General features: G+C 43.8%; 2 protein-coding genes across 2 annotated transcripts; both read left to right on the forward strand.

Moving 5' to 3' along the window:
* The first annotated feature begins 1,094 nt into the window (after positions 1–1,094).
* Positions 1,095–5,316, forward strand: LOC138799073 (trypsin-like). The gene is made up of 5 exons (XM_069979839.1): positions 1,095–1,182; positions 1,358–1,511; positions 2,517–2,770; positions 3,897–4,033; positions 5,114–5,316. Exons 1-5 carry the CDS (start codon positions 1,143–1,145, stop codon positions 5,261–5,263), a joined length of 735 nt encoding a protein of 244 aa, XP_069835940.1. The 5' UTR covers positions 1,095–1,142; the 3' UTR covers positions 5,264–5,316.
* A 4,680-nt stretch (positions 5,317–9,996) lies between these two features.
* Positions 9,997–14,691, forward strand: LOC138799071 (trypsin-like). Its single transcript, XM_069979837.1, has 5 exons — positions 9,997–10,105; positions 11,170–11,341; positions 11,888–12,138; positions 12,332–12,468; positions 14,074–14,691. Exons 1-5 carry the CDS (start codon positions 10,036–10,038, stop codon positions 14,221–14,223), a joined length of 780 nt encoding a protein of 259 aa, XP_069835938.1. The 5' UTR covers positions 9,997–10,035; the 3' UTR covers positions 14,224–14,691.
* Positions 14,692–22,818: the final 8,127 nt, after the last annotated feature.

Consider the following 22,818-nt stretch of genomic DNA (forward strand, 5'->3'; position numbering starts at 1 on the left):
AGCAATTACACAGGCTGATTATTGGACAGCAAGGACTGCACAGACATTATTAGGAATGTCTGTGCAGCCCTTGCCTTTACTGTAAAATAATAAAGTAAATACTTACCTTACCACGTTCCTGGGTGTCCTCAGGCCTTCCTCAGTCTCTGCAGCTCTGCCTTCTGTTTCCTTCTGTTCTGGTCTCTGCACTGACAGGCCGCACAGTCAATCACTGGCCGCAGTCCTGTCTTGGCCAGTGATTGGATGAGCAGCCTGTCAGTGCAGACACCGTACAAGTAGGGAGCACAAGGCAGAGCTGCAGAGACCAGGGAAAGCCCCGAGGACATCGGGGAACATGGTAAGGTAAATTAATACTATTAATTTACTATAATTTTCTATAATATTATTTTATCGAATATGAAGAAGAAGTAGTAGAGCACTCACCAACATATGGAAAACTTGCAATCTTTATTTCATCAGTCAATAAAATCCATAGGACAACAGGCTAAGACACCAGGCACATGCTTCAAACAGAGTGACAGCTGTTTTGGGTAATCAAACCCTGCATCAGGAAACAGCCCGAAACAGCTGTCACTCTGTTTGAAGCTCCGGGCCCTTACTGATGGCATAGTTTCTTTATGACTTTAATGGCTAATAATGGTCAATGGATCCCAAATTCTTGAGAGAAAAATAACCATCTAATGTTTTTTGGGGAAAACCCACTGTCCCTTGATGTCTGTTGGCAAAAACAAGATTTGGTACATTAGGATGTACTTCAGTTAGGTGCAATGGCAACGGCATGGTATCGGGATGCCACTATTCCAGTTTAAAGCTCTCATTTGAGAATTACTCCATTAACCATGACAACAGGTCTATATGATGGGACATGTGCTGCCACTCCCACGCAGAGAGTAGTTTGATAAAGCACCTACATGTACAGTCACAGTAACACAATCTGAAAACAGTCAAATATTATCACCCAAGGTTACAAAAATATAGATAAAAGTCAAAATAACATTCAGAGCGACCTTCATCCATAGTTTACCTATGTGGATATTGATTAACTTTCTCTCGAGTGGTGAGGGGGTAGAGGGGTGATAGTATGATAACTTTTTGGGTATAAATATCCATCTCCTACACTCCATACTCGTTCTGGATCTACCATGAAGTTCCTCCTGATCTGTGTGCTCCTCGGAGCTGTTGGTGAGTCCTGGGTTTCATTCCTTTAAGTTCCTCTATATGTTACTTATGCTATTGACATTGTTGGCTTTGATACATTTTGATTTCTCATTTGATTTCTCTCAAGTTTTGTTTTTTTAGCATTTTCAATTAAAAAAAATATATATTAACAATATATAACAATTTCTATTCTTCTCAGCTGCTTTTGAGGATGATGATAAGATTGTAGGTGGCTACACCTGCTCCAAGAACTCCGTCCCCTACCAGGTGTCTCTGAACTCCGGCTACCACTTCTGTGGAGGATCCCTGATCAACAACCTGTGGGTGATCTCCGCTGCTCACTGCTACAAGGCGTAAGTTACCTGAATTTTGACCAAGATGAACCGTTGACATCAAAACTTTTTGACCACTCATCTTAAAGGGGTATTCCAAGAAAAATTAACTTGTCCCCTATTAGGAGGATAGGGGACAAGTAAGAGATCGCGGAGGGTCCGACCTCCGAACCACCAGGCAATCTTCATATCGGGCCCTGGCCTCTGTGTTATGAATACAGACACAGGTACGGCACAAGACGCAGTCTCTATTCATTCCTATGAAGGTGCCGGAGAGAGCCAAGTAAGCACTCTTCCGGCTTACTCGACTCTTTCCAGTATCTCCATAGGAATAAATAGAGCATTAGGCCACGTGCTGTACCCGCGGCTCTATTCATAACACAGAAGCTGAGGGCCAATATAGAGATCGTCAGGAGGTTCGGAGGTCGGACCTCTCATAATCCTGTGGATAGGGAACAAGTAATTTTTTTTTTTAATACCCCTTTAACTTACACAGAAGTTTTCTGGAGGTACTATATTTCCATGATTTATTTGTGTAAAAGTTAAACTGGTTCTCCGGGGAGTAAACTTATTTTATGGCTGTGGCTGGTGACTCATATACCCTGAGTCCGTGCAGTGAACACTCCAATGCTCCTGATCCCCATTATCCACTCTTCCTCCTTCCTCCCACTAAGAACTGCCTGCTTAGCCAATCATTGACTGAGGTGCCACATCTCTGCAGCCAATGACTGGAGGAGCAAGGCAGTTCCATCTGGGAGGACATGTCAAAAAACAAGTATAAAAGGTGACAAGCAAAGACCAGGAGCATAGGGGTTGGTGAGTATCACTTTTATGTTTACACCACCCACAGCCATATGGAGAACATCTTCAAAAAACATTGATGGTCTAGTGTATGATATATGCTACCCCCCGCCACCATTTTGAATACACATTTTGATTCAATTTTTATTTATTTTTTGCTCATCCTACATCTAGTCTCACAAAATAGGATATTCTAGTGTTTTATTATGTTTTTTCACCTTACAGGAGCCTTCAGGTCAGACTGGGAGAACACAACATTGCTACCAACGAGGGCACCGAGCAGTTCATCAATTCCGCCAAGGTCATCAGACATGGAAGCTACAACTCCAGAACCCTGGACAATGACATCATGTTGATCAAGCTGGCCTCTGCCGCCACCCTCAACTCCTACGTCAAGGCTGTTAGCTTGGCCAGTGGTTGTGCTGCCGCCGGCACCAGCTGTCTGATCTCCGGATGGGGAAACACTCTCAGCAGTGGAAGTAAGTCAAGAAATCCACATCTGTCAGTGCTCTTAATAATGTTATAAAGCTAGGTAAAACAAGAGGGGTTTTGGAGTTTTCCTAAAGGAAATAAAAGTATCGATAATTATTCCTTATTCCTATACCAGCAGCACAGGCCTCACTGTCATTCTCCACTCATGTGATTGGCAGTGAGCTTTGGTCTCAGCAGTGGTGTAGCCACCATGAAGGCATTCCACACCACTGCTACAGAGCCTGTGCATGGAGAGGGGCCTGCAGACCTCTGGCCCTTTAACTATGAGCAGTGATGAATACTCACAGTTAAACGCTGCAGTGCTCTTAATGACAGAGCAAGAAGCCATTGACTTCCTGCTATGACAGTCCCTCTTGTGGCCGGAGGCAACATTGCACCTCCAGCCACAAGAGGCCCCCACCATACACATACTTACCTTGCCCGGCGCAGTTCCCCGGCATGTGTTCTTTCAGCTCCCTGGCACATGGGTGACATCACTTATACCTCATGGAGTTAGGAGAACGAAGGAATGCTGGGGGACTGCGGCGAAAAGTGATGGATGGTAAATAAGATAAGCTTTGTATAGTGTACAGAGACAGGGGAGAGATCAGGGTAATCTCTGAAGGTGGAGGAGTGTATCACATAAGCTTCAGCATCAATGTCTGATGGAGAGAAGATCTCTCCTGGGCTGTAGAATGAGAAATCAGTCCAGGAATAAAGCCATCATGAGTAGATATGAGCGAACCTGGAGCATGCTCGAGTCAATCCGAACCCGAACGATCGGCATTTGATTAGCGGTGGCTGCTGAACTTGGGTAAAGCCCTAAGGCTATGTGGAAAACATGTATATAGTCATTGGCTGTATCCATGTTTTCCAGACAACCTTAGAGCTTTATCCAAGTTCAGCAGCCCCAGCTAATCAAATGCCAAACGTTCGGGTTCGGATCGACTCGAACCTGAACCCGGTTCGCTCATCTCTAATCATGAGTCTTGGAAAAACTCTTTAGAAAAAATAAATATTTTATGAAACTACAACGAGGAGCACCACAACAATGACCTCTAAGAGAACATATGCTAATGCCGTAAAGATTTTTAATTTCTCCAATGAATAAAAGAATGTATCATTTGTTTGCAGCCAACTACCCCGATCTTCTCCAGTGCCTGAACGCCCCCATCCTGACCAGCGCCCAGTGTAGTAACGCCTACCCCGGAGAGATCACCAACAACATGATCTGTGTTGGATACGTTGAGGGAGGCAAGGATTCCTGCCAGGTAATGTGTCCTCTAAATCTTTTACAATAAATTTTCCAGAATTTGAAGGTATAAACCAATAGCTTTATATCTTCCATTTTCAAATTAATTTCCATTTTTTAGGTTGACCAGAGTAAGGACATTCTAATCACACACAAATAAATGTTACATACTATAAAGACTTAGCGTCCTATTATACGGGTCGATATACACACAGAGGAGGAGCAGAGGGGCCGCGGGGAGCAGCTGGAGGGGCTGCCCGGACAATATTTAGAATCTTTAGAAGCTAGCGGCAGTCTGCTGCCACCAATCCTTTTACAAGGAGACACAACTAGCAGACCATCACTATCGCTTTAGTTTTAATGCAATATGTTTTAAGAGAGCGATCAGCCGATATAGTGTACTGTATGTTAACTGATCGTTGCCCTTTAAAGTGACTCTATACCCACAATCTGACCCACTAATCAGCTTGTACCTTCGGATAGCAGCTTTAAATCCAAGATCTGTCCTGGGGTCCGTTCGGCAGGTGATGCAGTTATTGTCCTTAAAAACTACTTTTAAACTTGCAGCCCTATGTCAAATTGGTGTGGCACAGACACTCTAGGCCACGCCAATTTGACACAGGACTGCAAGTTCAAAAGTTATTTTTTAGGACAATAACTGCATCACCTGCCGAATGGACCCCAGGACAGATCTTGGATTAAACTCAGATATCTGACGGTACACCCAGTTTGCGGGGGCAGATTGTGGGTAAAGAATTTCTTTAACATGACCTATTACACGAATAGATTATTGGGCGGAAAGGATGGTAATCTGCCAAGTACAGCAGATAAACATTTTGCTGCAATAGGGTCCTTACACCATAAATGACATTTAGGGTATATCCAAGAGAAATTGGGATTACCCATCTATCAGGAGAACAGGGATCCTACAGGTGAGGCAGCCCTCTACAGCTGTGTCTAGGTAGAAAATAAATGGAGAGGTTGGCAGTAAAATTCAGTGTTTTCTTCAAATGTCATCCAATATCTTTGACAGGGATCATGTCAGGAAGTCTTCTTATGTATCTCCTCAAAATCTTAAAACCTCTCTCTCTCTTCTCAGGGTGACTCCGGTGGACCCGTGGTCTGCAATGGACAGCTCCAGGGTATTGTCTCCTGGGGATATGGCTGTGCCCTCAGGAACTATCCTGGTGTCTACACCAAGGTCTGCAACTACAACTCCTGGGTCTCCAGCACCGTTGCCGCCAACTAAACATCTACTTTCCTCACTTTGCCATTTTCTCTTCTTTTATGTTTCAATAAAAAGTTGGAAAAAAAATACTGCAGCAGTTTATGGTGTAAATGTCTTCTTGGCTTCAAACATAAATTCCCTTTTGACTCCTCTTATGAGTGAATTATGTTCACATTCTTGTCCCATAGACAAGACTGCTTGGTAAACTTGTAGATGAGGGTAAAACCTTGTAATCCATTGGGTTTCCCAATACTATATACATCCCCCTCTGCAGTAAGGCCCTCCATACTGTATACCTCCCTCCCACCTCTGTAGTTCCCCCATACAGTATATCTCCCCCTCTGTAGTTGTTCCCATATACTGTATACCTCACTCCCCCCTCTGTAGTTGTTCCCCCATTCAGTATACCTCCCCTCTCTGTAGTTGTTCCCCCATACTGTATACATCCCCTCCGCAATAGGGCCCCAATACTTTATACCTCCCTCCCCCCTCTGTAGTTGTTCCCCCATACTGTATACCTCCCTCCCCCCTCTGTAGTTGTTCCCCCATACTGTATACCTCCCTTCCCCTCTATAGTTGGTCCCCCATACTGTATAAATCCCCCCTCTGTAGGTAGCCACCATACTGTATACCTCCTTCCCCCTCGGTAAGTGCTCCCCCATTCGGTATACCTCCCCTCTCTGTAGTTGTGCCCTCATACCCTATACATGCCCCTCTGCAGGAAGGCCCCTATACTGTCTACCTCCCTACCCCTCTATAGTTGCTCCCCCATACTGTATACCTCACCCCTCTGCAGATAGTCCCCATACTGAATACCTCCCCCCTCTGCAGATAGTCCCCATACTGAATACCTCCCCCCTTCTGCAGGTAGTCCCCATACTGAATACCTCCCCCCTTCTGCAGGTAGTCCCCATACTGAATACCCTCCCCTTCTGCAGATAGTCCCCATACTGAATACCTCCCCCCTTCTGCAGGTAGTCACCATACTGAATACCTCCCCCCTTCTGCAGGTAGTCCCCATACTGTATACCTCCCCCTTCTGCAGGTAGTCCCCATGCTGTATACCTCCCCCCTCTCTGCAGGTAGTCCCCATACTGAATACCTCCCCCCTTCTGCAGGTAGTCCCCATACTGTATACCTCCCCCCTCTCTGCAGGCAGTTCCCATACTGTATACCTCCCCCCTCTGCAGGTAGTCCCCATGCTGTATACCTCCCCCCTCTCTGCAGGTAGTCCCTATACCGTATACCCCCTCTATAACTGGCCCATGTACCCTCCTTCCCCCCATATTCAATGTTCTCTACTGTGCATCTTCTTACTCCGCTGGCAGCTTGGGCATATGGGGGCAGAGCATAGCAAGTCTGGTCCTGATTGGCTGATGCTCAGCACTCAGTGTCAGGGATCCAGTCAGCTGACTGTAAACAGGGCTTATTTTGGAGTAGGGGCTTATACAGTATTTCGAGCCTAGTGCAAAAAGCCTGCAAAATAAAACTAGGTCTTATTTTCTGAGAAACACGGTATAATATTCCTTGATATGGAAAAGTTAAGACTAAGGGCCAGTTCACACTGAGAAATCAGTGCTGAATCAGCGAGGAAAGTGTTCTGGGCAGGAAGTGGTCTTGCAGAATTCTGTGCAAAAGTCTCACGGAATTCCACACGGAATCTGCAAGGAAAGTGTTCCACCCGGAATCAACTCTGACTGATTCTTCAGTGTAAACTGACCCTTAAAGTGACACTATCACCCCTTTTCTGTATGAGGATTTCTCTACACAGCTGTAAAGCCTAAATTCTGCAGTTTTCATACCTTACTTTATAATAGATTTCTTGGGGCTTGGACCAGTAACAAATGCTTTTTATTGTTGGTGGTGTGTGCTACCTGGTCTGCACCCTTAGTCCTGCCACATCCAAGAAGTAGGCCCCACCCCGTGACATCATTAGCATCTAGGCCCCTGCCCCCTCGGCAGCCATTGGAATAGGCCAACCTGGAGGGGGCCTAGATCTCTAGGCTGCAGAGGGGGCGGGCATAGAGGCCAATGACATCATGGAGGGGCGGGCCTACTGTGCTAATGTGTGCGAGGCAGACATGAAGCCCCGCCTAGATGGCACAAACCACCAACGATAAAAATCATTTTTTACTGGACCGAGCACCAAGAAATCTATTATAAAGTAAGGTATGAAAACTGCAGAATTTAGGCTTTACAGCTGTGTAGACAAGTCCTTGTCCAGAAAGGCGGTGACAGTGTCCCTTTAATTACAGATTCCCATAAACAGCCGAAAGAAAAGTTACCGAGGACTGGATTAATCCCTGGATAGTTCAGGTGACTTGTGCTCGGTGAAGGATATATATCACAGGGGTGTTGGTGTGTATTCTCAGCAGAGACAAAAAGAGACTATAAATAAGCACAGGTCACTGTTCTATGACACACGTTTCTATACAGCGGATCAATGAGTTTTCTATAGATTCCTTATTTTTCATTATACGTAACATAGCTAATTGTATGAGATTAAAAATGGCATAAAATACATTTCAGACTTTTTTTTATTTATTCCCCCCCATTATTCTCCGCCATATGTCATGCTTTTTATTGTTATTTATGTATCTATACTATTTGTAACACATTCACGGGGAGAAGGCTTGTTCTTTTTGCTGCTTCCTCTGACAGTTACCTCAGTTAGCCAGCAGGGTGCGTACTTGTCTATAGGAATAACAATTGTCTGGCTGTGTCTATTCAAAAGAATACTCATAGGAGTAGACGAGGATGGTCATTATTATCCTTAACACTATAACATGTCCGTCATTTTCCCATGATGTCGTAGATTTCATGTGATAGGATGTTGGTCTAGGGATTTATTCTGATTGCCATATTGGAGTCTCCCTGTGACGGGGCGATTGGGTGGGGTGGGAGGTAATAGAAATTCAAAGCAGGGCAGATAAAATTTAAGTAGCAAACTTCATTTCCTTTATAGTAGATATAATATTCATACAGAAAATAAATCCAACATAGTAGAAATCAGATCACCACAGTGGAATCGGACATTGGGATCGGTCTTCATGCCCTCGGTTCCACAGGTGTTCAGAGACTCACTCTTCAGGAGAAGCAGGTGGATGACGTCAAAACACGGGAAATTCCCCTTTGTCAAGTGCTACAGATTAGTGCACCCTCCACTATATTTATACCAAAAGGTATCAATGACATCATTTCACTATAAGAACATATGTCAGAAGATAACACTTCCTGCAGTCTGGTAGACAACTTTACTTCACCTGGTGCATGATGCATCCGATTCGATAATTAGGAGAGGCATTCCGCTTGACATTCCGCGACAATTACTCAAAGGAGAAGTCCCGCAAAACTTTTTATTAAAGTAATGTATTGCTCCCCAAAAGTTATACAAATCACGAATATACACTTATTACTACAAATGCTTATAAAGTGTTTTTTTCCCTGCACTTACTACTGCATCAAGGCTTCACTTCCTTGATAACATGGTGATGTCACTTCCTGGATAACATGGTGATGTCACTTCCTGGATAACATGGTGATGTCACTTCCTGGATAACATGGTGATGTCACTTCCTGGAAAACATGGTGATGTCACTTCCTGAGAAACATGGTGATGTCACTTCCTGGAAAACATGGTGATGTCACTTCCTGAATAACATGGTGATGTCACTTCCTGGATAACATGGTGATGTCACTTCCTGGATAACATGGTGATGTCACGGCCTGACTCCCAGAGCTGTGCGGGCTGTGGCTGCTGGAGAGGATGATGGCGGAGGGATGCTCAGTGTCCCTCCAGTGCCCTGTGTCCCCCAGGGATTATTCTGATTGTCATTGGAGTCGGGAAGGAATCTTCTCCCTGTGATGGGACAATTGTCATCTGCCTCATAGGGGTATTTGCCTTCCCCTGGATCAACACAGTAGGGTTATAGGTTGAATTTGATGGACTCTTGTCTTCTTTTATCCTAATTAACTATTTAACTGTGGGTTCTAGCAAGGGGACCTTTGATGATCAGCTTAGGGATTGTCTAAAGTGGAGTCAGACACTGGCCGGTCTAATATTGATGATCGAGCAATTCTGTGATCTAACTCAGCTCTGCTACAACTGTGTGCTGTCATTAAAGGGTTATCCAGCGCTACAAATACATGGCCACTTTCTTTCAGAGACAACACGACTCTTGTCTCCAGTTTGGGTGCAGGTTTTGCTGCTCAGTTCCATTAAAGGGGTTATCCAGGGGTTATCCATACAAAAACATGGCCACTTTCCCCCTACTGTTGTCTCCAGTTTGGGTGGGGTTTTGAAATTCAGTTCCATTGAAGTAAATGGAGCTTAATTGCAAACTGCACCTGAACTGGAGACAACAGTAGGGGAAAAGTGGCCGTGTTATTGTAGCGCTGGATAACCCCTTTAAAGTGAATGGAGCTTAATTGCAAGCCGCACCTGAACTGGAGACAAGAGTCGTATTGTCTCTGAAAGAAAGTGGCCATGTTTTTGTAGCACTGGATAACCCCTTTAAGGTGCCGCATTGTGCAATCATTACATCTGCAGAACTGGAACTATTTACCCAGAACCTTGCACTTTCTCAATGGATAATAAAAGAACATTTTACCAACTATATCTCCCCATAAAAAGAATTATTTGTAAATGAACTTCCTGAATTATAAGTAATCACCTGAGAAAGAAATAAAGGGAACCATCTGCGTATCAACATTTATTATCCATTAATGGAGCCAAGGCTCATAAAAAACAACCAGCACCCTTGATCTTGTACCTAAATCCCTTATAAACTGAGATGTGGACTGAGTCTTGTCATATTGTCACCATGAGAAGCCTTGTGTTCATCGCTGTCCTCATAGCCGGAGGTAAGTTCTTATTCTTATTATATATTCTTCTTATAAATCCTGTATACTGGAGGAGAATAGAGTATAGATAGAAAAAGAAACTGTTTTAAAATCAACTGGTGTCAGAAAGTTATACAGATTTGTAAACTACTTCTATTGAAAAATCTCCAGTCTTCCGATACTTATCAGCTGCTGTATGTCCTGCAGGAAGTGGTGTATACTTTCCAGTCTGACACAGTGCTCTCTGCTGCCACCTCTGTCCATGTCAGGAACTGTCCAGAGCAGCAGCAAATCCTTATAGAAAACCTCTCTTGCTCTGGACAGTTCCTGACATGGACAGAGGTGGCAGCAGGGGGCCGAATGCCGCCGATAATCGTTCCGTGGAATAGGGCCTTAAGTGTAATGTATGAAAGAACAGCTTAGCCTCTCTGCTACCTGATGTAAATACCTAAACAGCACAAACTGTACAATAACTAACTCAATATCTAATCTAAGAAGCATGAGCCGTAATGTTATGCAGATTAAGGAAGTTACAGGTGTCTCTGCAAATTAGCAAATCAAAATTAGCTTCTGTAGCATGTGAGTGGGCTACAATGGAATAAAAGGCAAATCGGGTCACAGCAATGTGCATGAATCTCAAGCAGCGTCCGAGGAGCGGGCTCCGATTGAAATTCCGACACTTTCACTCAGTGTGAACGCACCCTTATGCTGTACTCTATGTTGGGCCTTGCCAGGCTTCACCTTACCCACAATCCACACTCAGAAAAATGACACTTCAGGGGAGTGGCGAGACACTAGTGGGACAGCAGGATACCAGAAGGAGTAGATAAGTGGCACATGAAAATGCACAATGCTGTTGATGAGCGAACCTGAAGAACACTTGGGTTTGGCAACGTTTGTCAGAGCCGGAACGTTCGGCAAGCCCGCTCCACTAGCTTGACACAACAGCACCTGCCAATGTTGAATACCGAGCAAAGTCCGAGTTCCAAACATAACTTCTGGGTAAATTTTAGTTCGAATATCGAGGTCCTACTGTATATACAGAAAATAGTCATTACTACTTGTCCATAATGTTTTCTCCACAGCTTTTTCTAAGCCTCATGGAGGTGAAGAAAATGAAAAGATTATTAATGGTTTTGCTTGCGCCAAGAATTCAGTTCCTTACCAGGTGTCCCTGCGCTCCTCTGGGAAACACTATTGTGGAGGGGCTCTCATAGACGATCTGTGGGTTCTGACCTCTGCCCAGTGTTATAAAGGGTAAGTAAACTAGGTGAAAACTTTACGAATCCCCTCTCCCCTTTTATTTTCATCTGTTTTCTTCTTGCCTTCAGTTTGGGGCAGGTGGACTGTTATGTGGATGATACAATATCTCTGGGAGTCATGTATATTTGTATCAGTCAGTCATGGAAACGGTAGAAGTGAAGAAGTTGGTGGTACCAATGATATAATGTGTGTAGATTGGGTGACTGGAAGGCTAAAGGAGTTCTATGGATTTTTTTCATTTATGGTCGATCTGCTGGGTAGGTTAGTGACATCTGATTGAAAGGTTGCCGATTGGGTTGAATGCTACACATATTGCATATTGTGTATTATAAACCATTGGTTCTTCCAATACCCTGCTTGTTGGGGTCAGGATGGTGGAGACTGAACAGTGGGGAGATTAGAGGGAAAGTGAATACACAAGACTTCAGATAGTTTAACATAGGGTCATGTGGAGTGATCACAAATTATTGGACCTTCTATTCAACATATTTTTATATGCTAATTGTAAATTTTGTATTAAATTTTGTTCTTTATTTGCAGAAACCTTCAGGTCGTTCTGGGAGAACATGACACAGCTTACACTGAAAACACTGAGCAGTTCATCACTGTCTCCAAGGCGGCCCGGCACCCATCTTTTAATCCAAAAACCCTGGATAATGATATCATGTTGATCAAATTGGCCAAAAGAGCCACTTTAAATGGATATGTCTCAAGGGTGAATCTGCCCTCGGGTTGTGTAGGTCCCAATTCATACTGTCAGGTCTCTGGATGGGGAATCGCTTTAAATAATGGTAAGAAGGCTAGGAATAATAAGAGTTGGTTATGTCAGGCTGATATTGGGGGGGGGGGGGGTGCAACAACCAACTTCCTGTCCGGTGTAAATCATATAATGGACTACATGTTCCTGTGTATACTCTTGGCAGGAATTCAGACAACTTCTCTCTGCTTCTTTTTTTTTATTTTATTTATTTTTTTACAACACAGGTTATAATCCAGCCTCAATCCTTCAGTGCTTGGATAGCCCCCCCATAAGTCACAGACAATGTTCCAGATACTACCTTGGAAAAATTACTGACAACATGTTCTGTGCAGGATATGTCGGTGAATCTTCCACTTGTAAGGTGAGGGACATTTCTATTATGGCTATGCGTGATTGTGTGTGTGTGTATGGGGGGGGGGCAGGGGTTAGGTGACTTACAGTCTGACACTAAATAAGATCCCTTCTACACCTCTAAACTATTATAATGACCCTTTCTTTGCCCCTAAGTAGCAATAATCCACCTTCTGTGCCCACAGGTAGTAATATTTCTCTCTTTTGCCCGCCCCCAAGTAGTAATAATACCTCCTCCTGTGTTCCCCAAGTAGTGATGACCCCCTTCTGTGCCCTCAAATAGCAATAAACCCCCTTCTGTGCCCAGGAATAACAATATATTTCCTTCTCCTTTGTGAATAGTGATAATCTGCACCTCCTGTGGTGTGATGATCCCTTCTCCTGTACCCCCAGTATTGCTGATCCCCTCTCCTGTGCCCCCAGTATTGCTGATCCCCTCTCCTGTGCCCCCAGTATTGCTGATCCCCTCTCCTGTGCCCCCAGTATTGCTGATCCCCTTCTGTGCCCCCAGTAGTGATGAATCCCCTCCTGTGCCCCAGTAGTGATAGTTAAAGTAGAAACAATGTGAATGAGAAAGTTCACTGGCACTACTCCCATATGGTATAGTGTGTGAAGTTAGCCAGGCATGTAGTGGGCTAATGCTCATTAGTGACGGGGGTGCTCCTCGTAGATAGAAGATACACACATCTATACAATACCATAAGTAGAAGAAAAGCCAAGGGCACTCACCCGTCTGTTGCTCATTGAAATAAAGGATTATTGCAACAGACTGGTGAGTGCCCTCGGCTTTTCTTCTACTTACGGAACTGGAAAGTAAAAACAAGCTACTTACCTGTCCAGTCACTCCCATGCTGCTGTGCCCCAATGGATGCTGCTTGGTGCAGGCATGGGAGTGACTGGACAGGTAAGTAGCTTGTTTTTACTTTCCAGTGGTGCTCAATGATCTTATAGAGTACCATGTACAGGCAAACACTACTAGCTGCTCCAGATCCCAGGCCTAATGCAGCTTGCAGTCTAGAAGTGAATGGCAGAGAGCAGAGAGCTGACCCTCCCTGCTCTGAGCCTTCTGTAAGCTGTGTCTGCGCCCCTATATAAGGACACCGCAGGGGAGTCCGCACCAGGGCAGGGGCAGGGAGTCCAGCATCCTACTGGAGTCCCTGCTTCAGTACACATATTTCTATGCATGCGACATTTTTTGCGTAGCATGCAACAGAATATGTGTACAGGAGCTCACTGCTCCTGTACTGTAGTGAACAGTCATGCAATATATGCATGGCCGCTCCCTTCCTCTATGCGCCGTCAGCGTCAGGGGCTTGTGATTTTTTTTTTGTGTGTGTGAAGGTGCCGCCCCTGCAGGGTGACAACCCAGGTACCAGACCAAGCTGTTTCCGTTCACTGTGAAGGATCCTTCTATTGGTGTCCTGTTATGCCATATGGGCCTTAAGGGTGGAGAATATCCTGTAGGTGCATGGCAAAACAATGCACCAGGGAATTTAAGTGAAGGGGTAGGGAGAGCAATGTGAATGTATCCACCCAAGCCATAGGTAACCCCTTATCATATTAAAGAGTGGTGAATAAGTGTTGGATTTATTGGCGATTGTGTTCTGTTCTCTAGGGTGATGAAGGTGGACCTCTCGTGTGCCAAGGACAAGTGCAAGGAATCGTGTCCTGGGGAGATCAATGTGAACAGGAAAACTATCCCTGGGTCTACACCAAGGTTTGCAATTATGTCTCCTGGATTCAAGACTTCATGAGAAATAATTAGTGTATCCTGTCACCTTATCCATAGAGAAGGAATCTTTATCTGACCAGGAATTTATGCATCACCAATATGGATGAACAAAAATGAGGATATCAACAATCACACGTGGCCTGGATTTCTATATGTCAATCTTCTTCCATACAAAGCATTAAATAGGATCTATCCCCCCGCCCCTCCCCGAACAAGAATGATAAAACTAGCTGAAGTTACATTGTATTTAGTATTTCCACCTCCTCCATAATGCTCAGGCAAAAAATTATTTACATCTGAATTTTTCTGTTTAGTTGTGCGAGATGATAAAGTCTGGCTCTGCTGCATAATATATGGCAATAAACTACAGTATATTAAACTACCTGGCAAATTGTGCACAAAAAAATTAACACAGGTAACTGTACTCAAAAATAAAGATTGTACAATCAACATAATTTACTATGAATACAATAAAGCACAGATATGTTTAATTGAAACTTATCAGGTCTCCGAAGCCTCATAACTCAGCCCCAGGTTCGCCATTCCTGGTGGTGCCACTAGATTTCAACCCTACAACAGGAGGGACCTTTCCCCAACAATTACTGCAATAATTAAAACATGGAATAGCCCCTTTATTTCCACGCCATTACTCCCTACTCAGTTCAGCTCCCTACCCCTGGGAATTTTGCACTTTCTTATCTCCGACTCGAATTACAAGGAATGGATGTAGAGAGGTTTAGTCTGTATGGGAGATTTATACGAGGATTTTTTATTGATATTATTCTCTACACTAACGCTCCAAAACAGAATCTCTTGCAGAGATTTTTATCAATATCTGCAGCTCTCATTGTGTACAACAACTTAAAGCGTACCTGTCGTTATAACTTTCAAAATCTAAATCAGCAGTAGTTGAGATATAAAGCAAGTTTGTAATATACATTCATTATTTATTTTTTTAGTTATCATGGAGAACACGGCACTTCCTGTTTTCTGACTCTTTTTTTCTCAAAAAACAGGAAACAGTCAGAAAACAGGAAGTCCTGTGTATCCCAGGCCATCTGAGCGCTCACAGAGAGAAGTCAGTCATTGAGCAGTGACTTTGTGTACTGGCCGGAATTCCTGTGTTTAGTCTGTTTTTTTCCACCAGCACAAGTCAGAAAATCTGCCTTCAGGTGACTGGACCTGGATTTTTGGTAAGTATAACTGTTATATAGCTGCCTTCAGGAGACTGGACCTGGATTTTTGGTAAGTATAGCTGTTATATAGCTGCCTTCAGGAGACTGGACCGGGATACAGTAAGTATAGCTGTTGTATAGCAGCCTTCAGGAGTCTGAGCCTGGATACAGTAAGTAAAGGTGTTATATAGCAGCCTTCAGGAGACTGGACCTGGATACAGTAAGTATAGCTGTTGTATAGCTGCCTTCAGGAGACTGGACCTGGATACAGTAAGTATAGCTGTTGTATAGCAGCCTTCAGGAGACTAGACCTGGATACAGTAAGTAAAGGTGTTATATAGCAGCCTTCAGGAGACTGGACCTGGATACAGTAAGTATAGCTGTTGTATAGCTGCCTTCAGGAGACTGGACCTGGATACAGTAAGTATAGCTGTTGTATAGCAGCCTTCAGGAGACTAGACCTGGATACAGTAAGTAAATGTGTTATATAGCAGCCTTCAGGAGACTGGACCTGGATACAGTAAGTATAGCTGTTGTATAGCTGCCTTCAGGAGACTGGACCTGGATACAGTAAGTATAGCTGTTGTATAGCAGCCTTCAGGAGACTAGACCTGGATACAGTAAGTAAAAGTGTTATAGCAGCCTTCAGGAGACTGAGCCTGGATACAGTAAGTAAAGGTGTTATATAGCAGCCTTCAGGAGACTGGACCTGGATACAGTAAGTATAGCTGTTGTATAGCTGCCTTCAGGAGACTGGACCTGGATACAGTAAGTATAGCTGTTGTATAGCAGCCTTCAGGAGACTAGACCTGGATTTCTGGTAAGTACAGCTTTGTTTTTCAGCATAATAACAACAAATAAAATGATTGCTTTGTTTCATATGTAATGTTGATTTAGATTTGGAAAGTTATAACGACAGTGACACTTTAAGATACCTGACACCAATACCACCAATACTACTTAGCAACTGAATGAACAGTTTTTTGCTTACCCGTCCTTACACTCTAAAGGCCTAGCCAGAGCGTACAAAGCCCTACGTCCCCTCCCTCTATACTGTATCTGTACAAATGGGAGTCTGACTGAGGTGTATCCTACACTCAAGAGCAATGGTCTTCTGTGTTTATGTCTGTGCCTAAAGTGTCGAGGCGTATCAACCACCTAGAAGCTTCTAGGAAATTGTTATACAGCTGGTACATGACTCCCCTATCACCTTCCCAAAATTTTCCTAGAAGCCTCTCCCATATGTTGGAGATGCCAGAGCTCCATATGTAATATCTTACATATCTGGTGGGAGTGTCCTGTACCAAACTCATTACCTTCTTCTGACACAGATACTTCATATTCCTATTAACTGGTCCCCAGAATTGGCACTGCTAGGAGTGGGAATGGAAGCTTAGGATAAATCTGACCTCACGGTAGCCCTACATGTCTTGATGTCGGCAGAAACTGTATAGCTAAAACATGGAAAAGCAAGGATCTCCCTTCCATAAAGGAAATTCTGAATGCTGCTTATTATAATTACAGTATGTAATGGAAAAGTTCCGGTTGTGTTGTTTCTTGGGGCAACTGTTTTCTTTTGGAGAACCGTAATAAAACTATGAATCATAAAATAAAATAAAATAAAATAAAAAAATCAGCCCTTAGTCAGAACAGATCTGGATAACAGGGTTCTGATGACAGGCATAGCTATAGGGGGTGCAGAGGGTACGGTTACTCCTTGGCCAAGGGGCCTGAGAGGGCTCATTCAGTCTATCTACCCCATATAAGCGGACCAGTACTATAAATAAAGCGTTATAATTGAGGGGCCCAGTGACAGATTTAGCAGTGAGCACTAAAGATAAAAGGGGGTAACATGAAGACAATAAGAAAGAGCATGGAGACAGAAAGGTGGGAGATGGAGATAGATGATAGGAATGTGAAGACAAAGAGCAAGATCATGAAAACAAGAAAGAATCATGGAGAGTCTTCATGACAGTGAAGAAGTATAGAGAAAAATAGGAGGAAAACAGCATAGAAACAGAGGAAAAGAGCATTAAGACAGACAGAGTAGAGGAAGATTGAAAGAGAGGGACAATACAATGGAGATAGAGCGTGGAGACAAATTGGAAGACCATGGAGACAGAGAGGGGGGGGGGGGGAGGGGGACATGAAAATTGAGATGAGGAACATGGAGACAGATGGGAGGAACATGGAAACTGAGGGGAGGAACATGGAGACGGGGGAGGAACATGGAGACCGAGGGGAGGAACATGGAAACTGAGATGAGGAACATGGAAACTGAGATGAGGAACATGGAGACAGAGGTAAGGAACATGGAGACCGACAGGAGGAACATGGAGACAGAGGGAAGGAACATGGAGGCAGAGGGGAGGAACATGGAGACAGAGGTAAGGAACATGGAGACCGAGGGGAGGAACATGGAGGCAGAGGGGAGAAACATGGAGACAGAGGTAAGGAACATGGAGACCGAGGGGAGGAACATGGAGACAGAGGTAAGGAACATGGAGACCGATGGGAGGAACATGGAGACAGAGGGGAGGAACATGGAGACAGAGGGGAGGAACATGGAGACTGAGGGGAGGAACATGGAGACCGATGGGAGGAACATGGAGAAAGAGGGGAGGAACATGGAGAAAGAGGGGAGGAACATGGAGACAGAGGGAAGGAACATGGAGGTAGAGGGGAGGAACATGGAGACAGAGGGGCATAGCAGTGAGACAAAGAGGAAGAGCACAGAGACAGATTGTGTCACTGATGGAAGAATAACAACATGATGCTATTGTTGAGGCAGGAACAAGCAGAAGTTACAAAGGCAGCGGCAATAGACTATGCAGTTCTATAGACCAAAATACAGACAAGAACAATAAAAGCTTGGTCAAAATGTTCTTCAACAACACTTTTTCTTAACTTTTAGAAAAAAAAATGATTTGATTTGCCGTCAGCTTGGGTTAATGTAAGAGTGTGCTGGAGGAAGCTGCAGCTCCTCTAAAGCTGATTCTCCCTTAGTCACAGAACTGCTGGGCTCAACCTAATGGTGTGGCCTTAATTCAAGAAGGGTTTTACAGCAAACGGTCTGGCACCACAAAGCAATGATAGTCAACACTCAGCAACCTGGTTGCTGTTGTTTTACCTTAATTCAAGAAGGGTGCTTCAAGCCATACACCCCTAGGTCCATGACATAACTTCAGTAGAGGTTCCACTAAATCACATGTGTGGTATCCCACCACAGGTGTTTCTTATGTCACACCTGTCGCAAAAGCTTCTTCTCTAGGTTAGGTGGTGATGAAGGTATTTATTGGTTTCACCACAAGATGTCAGTGTTGTATATATGTGCTCTTATGTATTGCACTGCTGAAGTAAGCAAAGGGTTACTGTTTCTTGTGTATTATGCGCTTATACTGTACAACGTATATACTCTTTCTTTCTGACCTATCCTTTTCCTTCTTTTTCTTTGCACATATTCCTTTCCACCACTCACAGGGTTTTTTATATACCCCTTTAGTAAGTAGTCACTTGGTGGGAGGAAGTGTAGCTTCAGTTCTACCCAGATTCTCGTTGGAGGAGGACACACAAAGCAGGCATCCCTGCTGTAGCCAAGCCAGGGCTTGGCTCTGCCAGGACCCCTGTCCAGAACAAGTCAAGCTCCATTCAGTGTGTATTCAGACAGTGTGTTAGTCAGGTGTTGACACACACATGTGTAAAGCAACCACAGACACTCAGTTCTTCTAGCCTATCTCGTATTTCTACCTTGGGTCATTTTCCCCTTTCTATGGGTGGCGGTACCGATAGTCTGGGTGGGTCAATTACTACTCAGGACTACCATGACAAGAGCCCAAGGAACCAACAACAACCCGGCAGGTCACTGACCATTTCAGGAGGATACAGTCAGTCACGCTGTGTACTGGACTAGCACTGGCGTCACAACATTTACCACCTCTGGCTGAGCTATATCATACCAATGCTAACATCTCACTCCCAGTGGTCACCACAGATGCACTGTTACCCAGCAATATATGCTGCTTTCAGAAAGTCTTTCCTTTGTTATTTTGATTTTGCTGGGACTTTGTGCTAAAATAAAAATACCAAGTTTTCTCCTATCAACCTGCACCCAATACACCATAATAACATTATGTAATCACATTTTTTGAAAATTTAGCAAAATGTATTAAAAGAGGAGGCTGGTCAGGATGAAGGGTAAGCTGAATGAAGCACAGTACAGAGATATTCTTAATGAAACATGATCCAGAGACCTGCTGGACCTCACACTGACCCAAAGGTTTTCCTTCTAATAAGAAAATGACCATAAGCACACAGTAAGGACAACACAGGAGCAGCTTAGAGACAACTCTATGAGTGTCCTTGAGTGGCCCAGCCAGAGCCCTGACTTGAACCCAATTGAACATCTCTGGACAGACCCACCAATGGCCACCATCTAACCTGACAGAGCAGGAGAGGATCTGCAGAAGAATAGCCAAACCTCCACAAATCCAGGAGTAAACCTTGCGGCCTCATAGTTAAGAAGACTGAAGGACGAATGACTGCCAATGGGCTTCACCTAATGCTGAGTAAAACTCTAAACGCATTGTATATAAGGTCACATGACAGATCAATCAATTCTTGGCATGTGGAGGAAAATGATCATTGATAGATTCTTAGAGGGTTAATTCCCCTGGGTTTTGTTTGCCTACCTGGTTACAAATCTGGGCTCCAATTTGTAAAATTTTCAATTGAGTTAAACAATTCAGTGACTATTCTATGGACTGCAACCAGGGAGTCAGACCAGGAAGAAACATCTATTTGTGTATTTGTGGGGCTTCTAGGGGGAGGAATAGGGGAATTCCTTAGACTCTGCCCCACAGTTTATCTATTTACCTGCACTAACCTTAGTATTCTGGACACTATTATAAGTTATATAATCATTTATTATCAGTTTCTTGTTGTGGATCAATATCTGGCAACATAGTATGGAAAGTTTTAGATTACTAATACTGGACTGGACTTTGTACCCACCACACAGTCCAAAAAGTCTTGATGGCTTCTTATGTTTGGCAGGTAGTCAGATATTTTACCGAAACTATTTGGGATAGCTCAGCAATATTTTATGACTTTATTTCACTACTTCTTTTTGTGTCATATTATAGAGACAAAACACTAGATTGGGTAACTAAGCTCCAAATAACGGAAGTTTAGCCATGCTTGAGGAACAGGAAGGTCAGAACTGTCTGCAGTGTTAATCTATGGAACTGTGTAAACTGTTAAAAAAAAACTGTCATCCCTAGTGCCGGAGCAGAGCCTGGCCGACCCCCCAGTGCAGACCCATATACTTACCGCTTCCACAAAGTCCCAGTCCTGGAGCCCATCCAGCCGCCGAGAAATCCCTGTCCGAAGCCGCACGCGTGATCACCAGAGATAAGTTCAATGTCCATAGAGAATGACTGGACCATACAGATCACTGCAGTATACTTAATACAGCAATGATCGATGAGATCATTGCTGTATTACTCTGGTCTGCAGGAGACCAGATACATCGATTGCCTAGCAGGGATCAGTGTTAGTGCAACGCTGAGCGCCAGCCAGGTAAGAAGAAGGGATCTCCCCTCCACGATCACATCACCCCCACTAGACACCAGGGATAGGGGGAAATAATACATTTAAATGCAGCTGTCAGTTTTGACAGCTGCATTTAAATATATAATTAGCAGGCGTGGCGATCGGACCGCGCCCACTAATAGCTGTGGTCCCGGGCTATACATAGCACCCAGGATCACATATAGTTCCGTCCTGATGCGGGAAGGGGTTAAAAAATATATATATATATATTTAATTTTATTATTGAATGTTTATATACATTTTATAAATGTTCCTCATCAATATAGTTTGTTTTATCAATCTAAGCCCTTTATTTAAAAAACACCAGAAAAACACTTTCTCACATACATTTAGTTAAAAAGGATGCATTTCCTCTATACGGTATATCAGTAATAAAGCACTAGCCCTATTAGATAAGGGTGGTCGGGGAGAGGTTGGTGGTCACTATTTGGCAGTTTGTTTCTGCATTGGAAGAGTCCATTGTGTGGGGGGAGATCTGTGCTGTTCTCTTCCTAAATGTTGAATGATTGTATATGAGCAGTAGTGTAATATGAAGAAATCCTGTATAATATAGAAGAGGAGAAGGAGAAGAAGCCATAAGTAGTGTATCATAATAAAGACGTTGTATTTATCTGTCCCCTGTGCCCCAGCAGTGTAGCGACACTGCTCATAGTCCCCCGCTAGGCTCAAGATCCTCTGATGTCACGGCTTCACTCAGAAATGTCTACTTAGCCAATCAGTGAGTGAGGCGGGGCACAGCTGCAGGCACTGACTGGCTGAGCGGGTAGTTCCTGCGGGGCTGCGATGATTCAGGAGCTCATAAATCTGTGCCTATGGCAGACCTCTATGTCACAGGGATCGGGCATTGTTAGTATTGTTTTATTGTGTATGGTGAATATATAGTAAGAAGATTGTCAGCAGGAAAAGACCTCCTGCTCCATCTAGTCTATTTCTGATTTGTTTAGGACATGGAGATTGAAGACTGGCTGCACCCACAAAAGGGTGAAAAATAACCCAAGGAGTGCAATGGTGTGTGTATAGGTGTAGGTGCAGACAGAAGATGACAGAGTCCCATATGTACGTTAGTATACAAATATAACAGTTTTACTGTAGAACTTTGCCGGTTACAGAACAGTATCACAAGTAGAAAATCTTGACACACACTGGAATGCTTGACCTAAGTTCTGGAGGTAGGTGCTTGAGAGTAGAGTTGTAACAGAGCTTGTAGAGCAGAGTAGAGGAGAGGAGTTTGTCAGAGGAGCCCTAATCCAGTGTAGCTTTGTACTCAAGATATCTACTTTTAGTAGATATCTTGAGTGAAGTAATACTCGTACTCATGTACCACCTTCTGCCCTTCTGGGGGTAGCTAAGTGTCCAAGGTGTCCCAGTTACCTGCACTGCGCAGTAGGATACGTAGACATTTACTTTATGGTAGCTTTGTCCTACTGAGGCTAGTTCCTATCTTGTTCAGGATACTGCCCTGCTCTTTTTAGACACGTTCCTGGCATGGATCAGTGTGTTCCTTGGTCACTACTCTCCCTGTTGTGTGCTTAGTGCTGCTGTGGGACACTGCATTTAGACTATATGTAACTCTAATAAATAGTCGAGGAATTTGAGCAAACAATAGGATCACACTGATAAAGCAGACCAGTACTTTTAGAAAAACTGGAACAAAAATCTATACTATATGTTTCGGACTATATTTGTCTAATCCATCAATGACCTTATTACAGCACATGATTGAAAAGAGCCATGACTAAGGACTATGTAGGTTCGAAACGCGTCAGTATTTTAAGAATATGAAATAAAAATGTGGGGAAAGTTTAACCTCAGCTGAAGAGATATGTGGAAGTTTTTTTTCCTG

This window comes from Dendropsophus ebraccatus, chromosome 8 (genome assembly GCF_027789765.1).
Source record: "Dendropsophus ebraccatus isolate aDenEbr1 chromosome 8, aDenEbr1.pat, whole genome shotgun sequence".
NCBI lineage: Eukaryota > Metazoa > Chordata > Amphibia > Anura > Hylidae > Dendropsophus > Dendropsophus ebraccatus.

What these genes read in the sequence shown, in the direction of transcription:
- LOC138799073 (XM_069979839.1), top strand. Translation starts at nt 1,143, where the DNA reads ATGAAGTTCCTCCTGATCTGTGTGCTCCTCGGAGCTGTTG. An exon ending in GCTGCTCACTGCTACAAGGC is followed by an intron (nt 1,512 to 2,516) that starts GTAAGTTACCTG and finishes TTCACCTTACAG; the next exon opens with GAGCCTTCAGGTCAGACTGG. An exon ending in GAGGCAAGGATTCCTGCCAG is followed by an intron (nt 4,034 to 5,113) that starts GTAATGTGTCCT and finishes CTCTCTTCTCAG; the next exon opens with GGTGACTCCGGTGGACCCGT.
- LOC138799071 (XM_069979837.1), top strand. Translation starts at nt 10,036, where the DNA reads ATGTGGACTGAGTCTTGTCATATTGTCACCATGAGAAGCCTTGTGTTC. An exon ending in CGCTGTCCTCATAGCCGGAG is followed by an intron (nt 10,106 to 11,169) that starts GTAAGTTCTTAT and finishes TTTTCTCCACAG; the next exon opens with CTTTTTCTAAGCCTCATGGA. An exon ending in TCTGCCCAGTGTTATAAAGG is followed by an intron (nt 11,342 to 11,887) that starts GTAAGTAAACTA and finishes CTTTATTTGCAG; the next exon opens with AAACCTTCAGGTCGTTCTGG.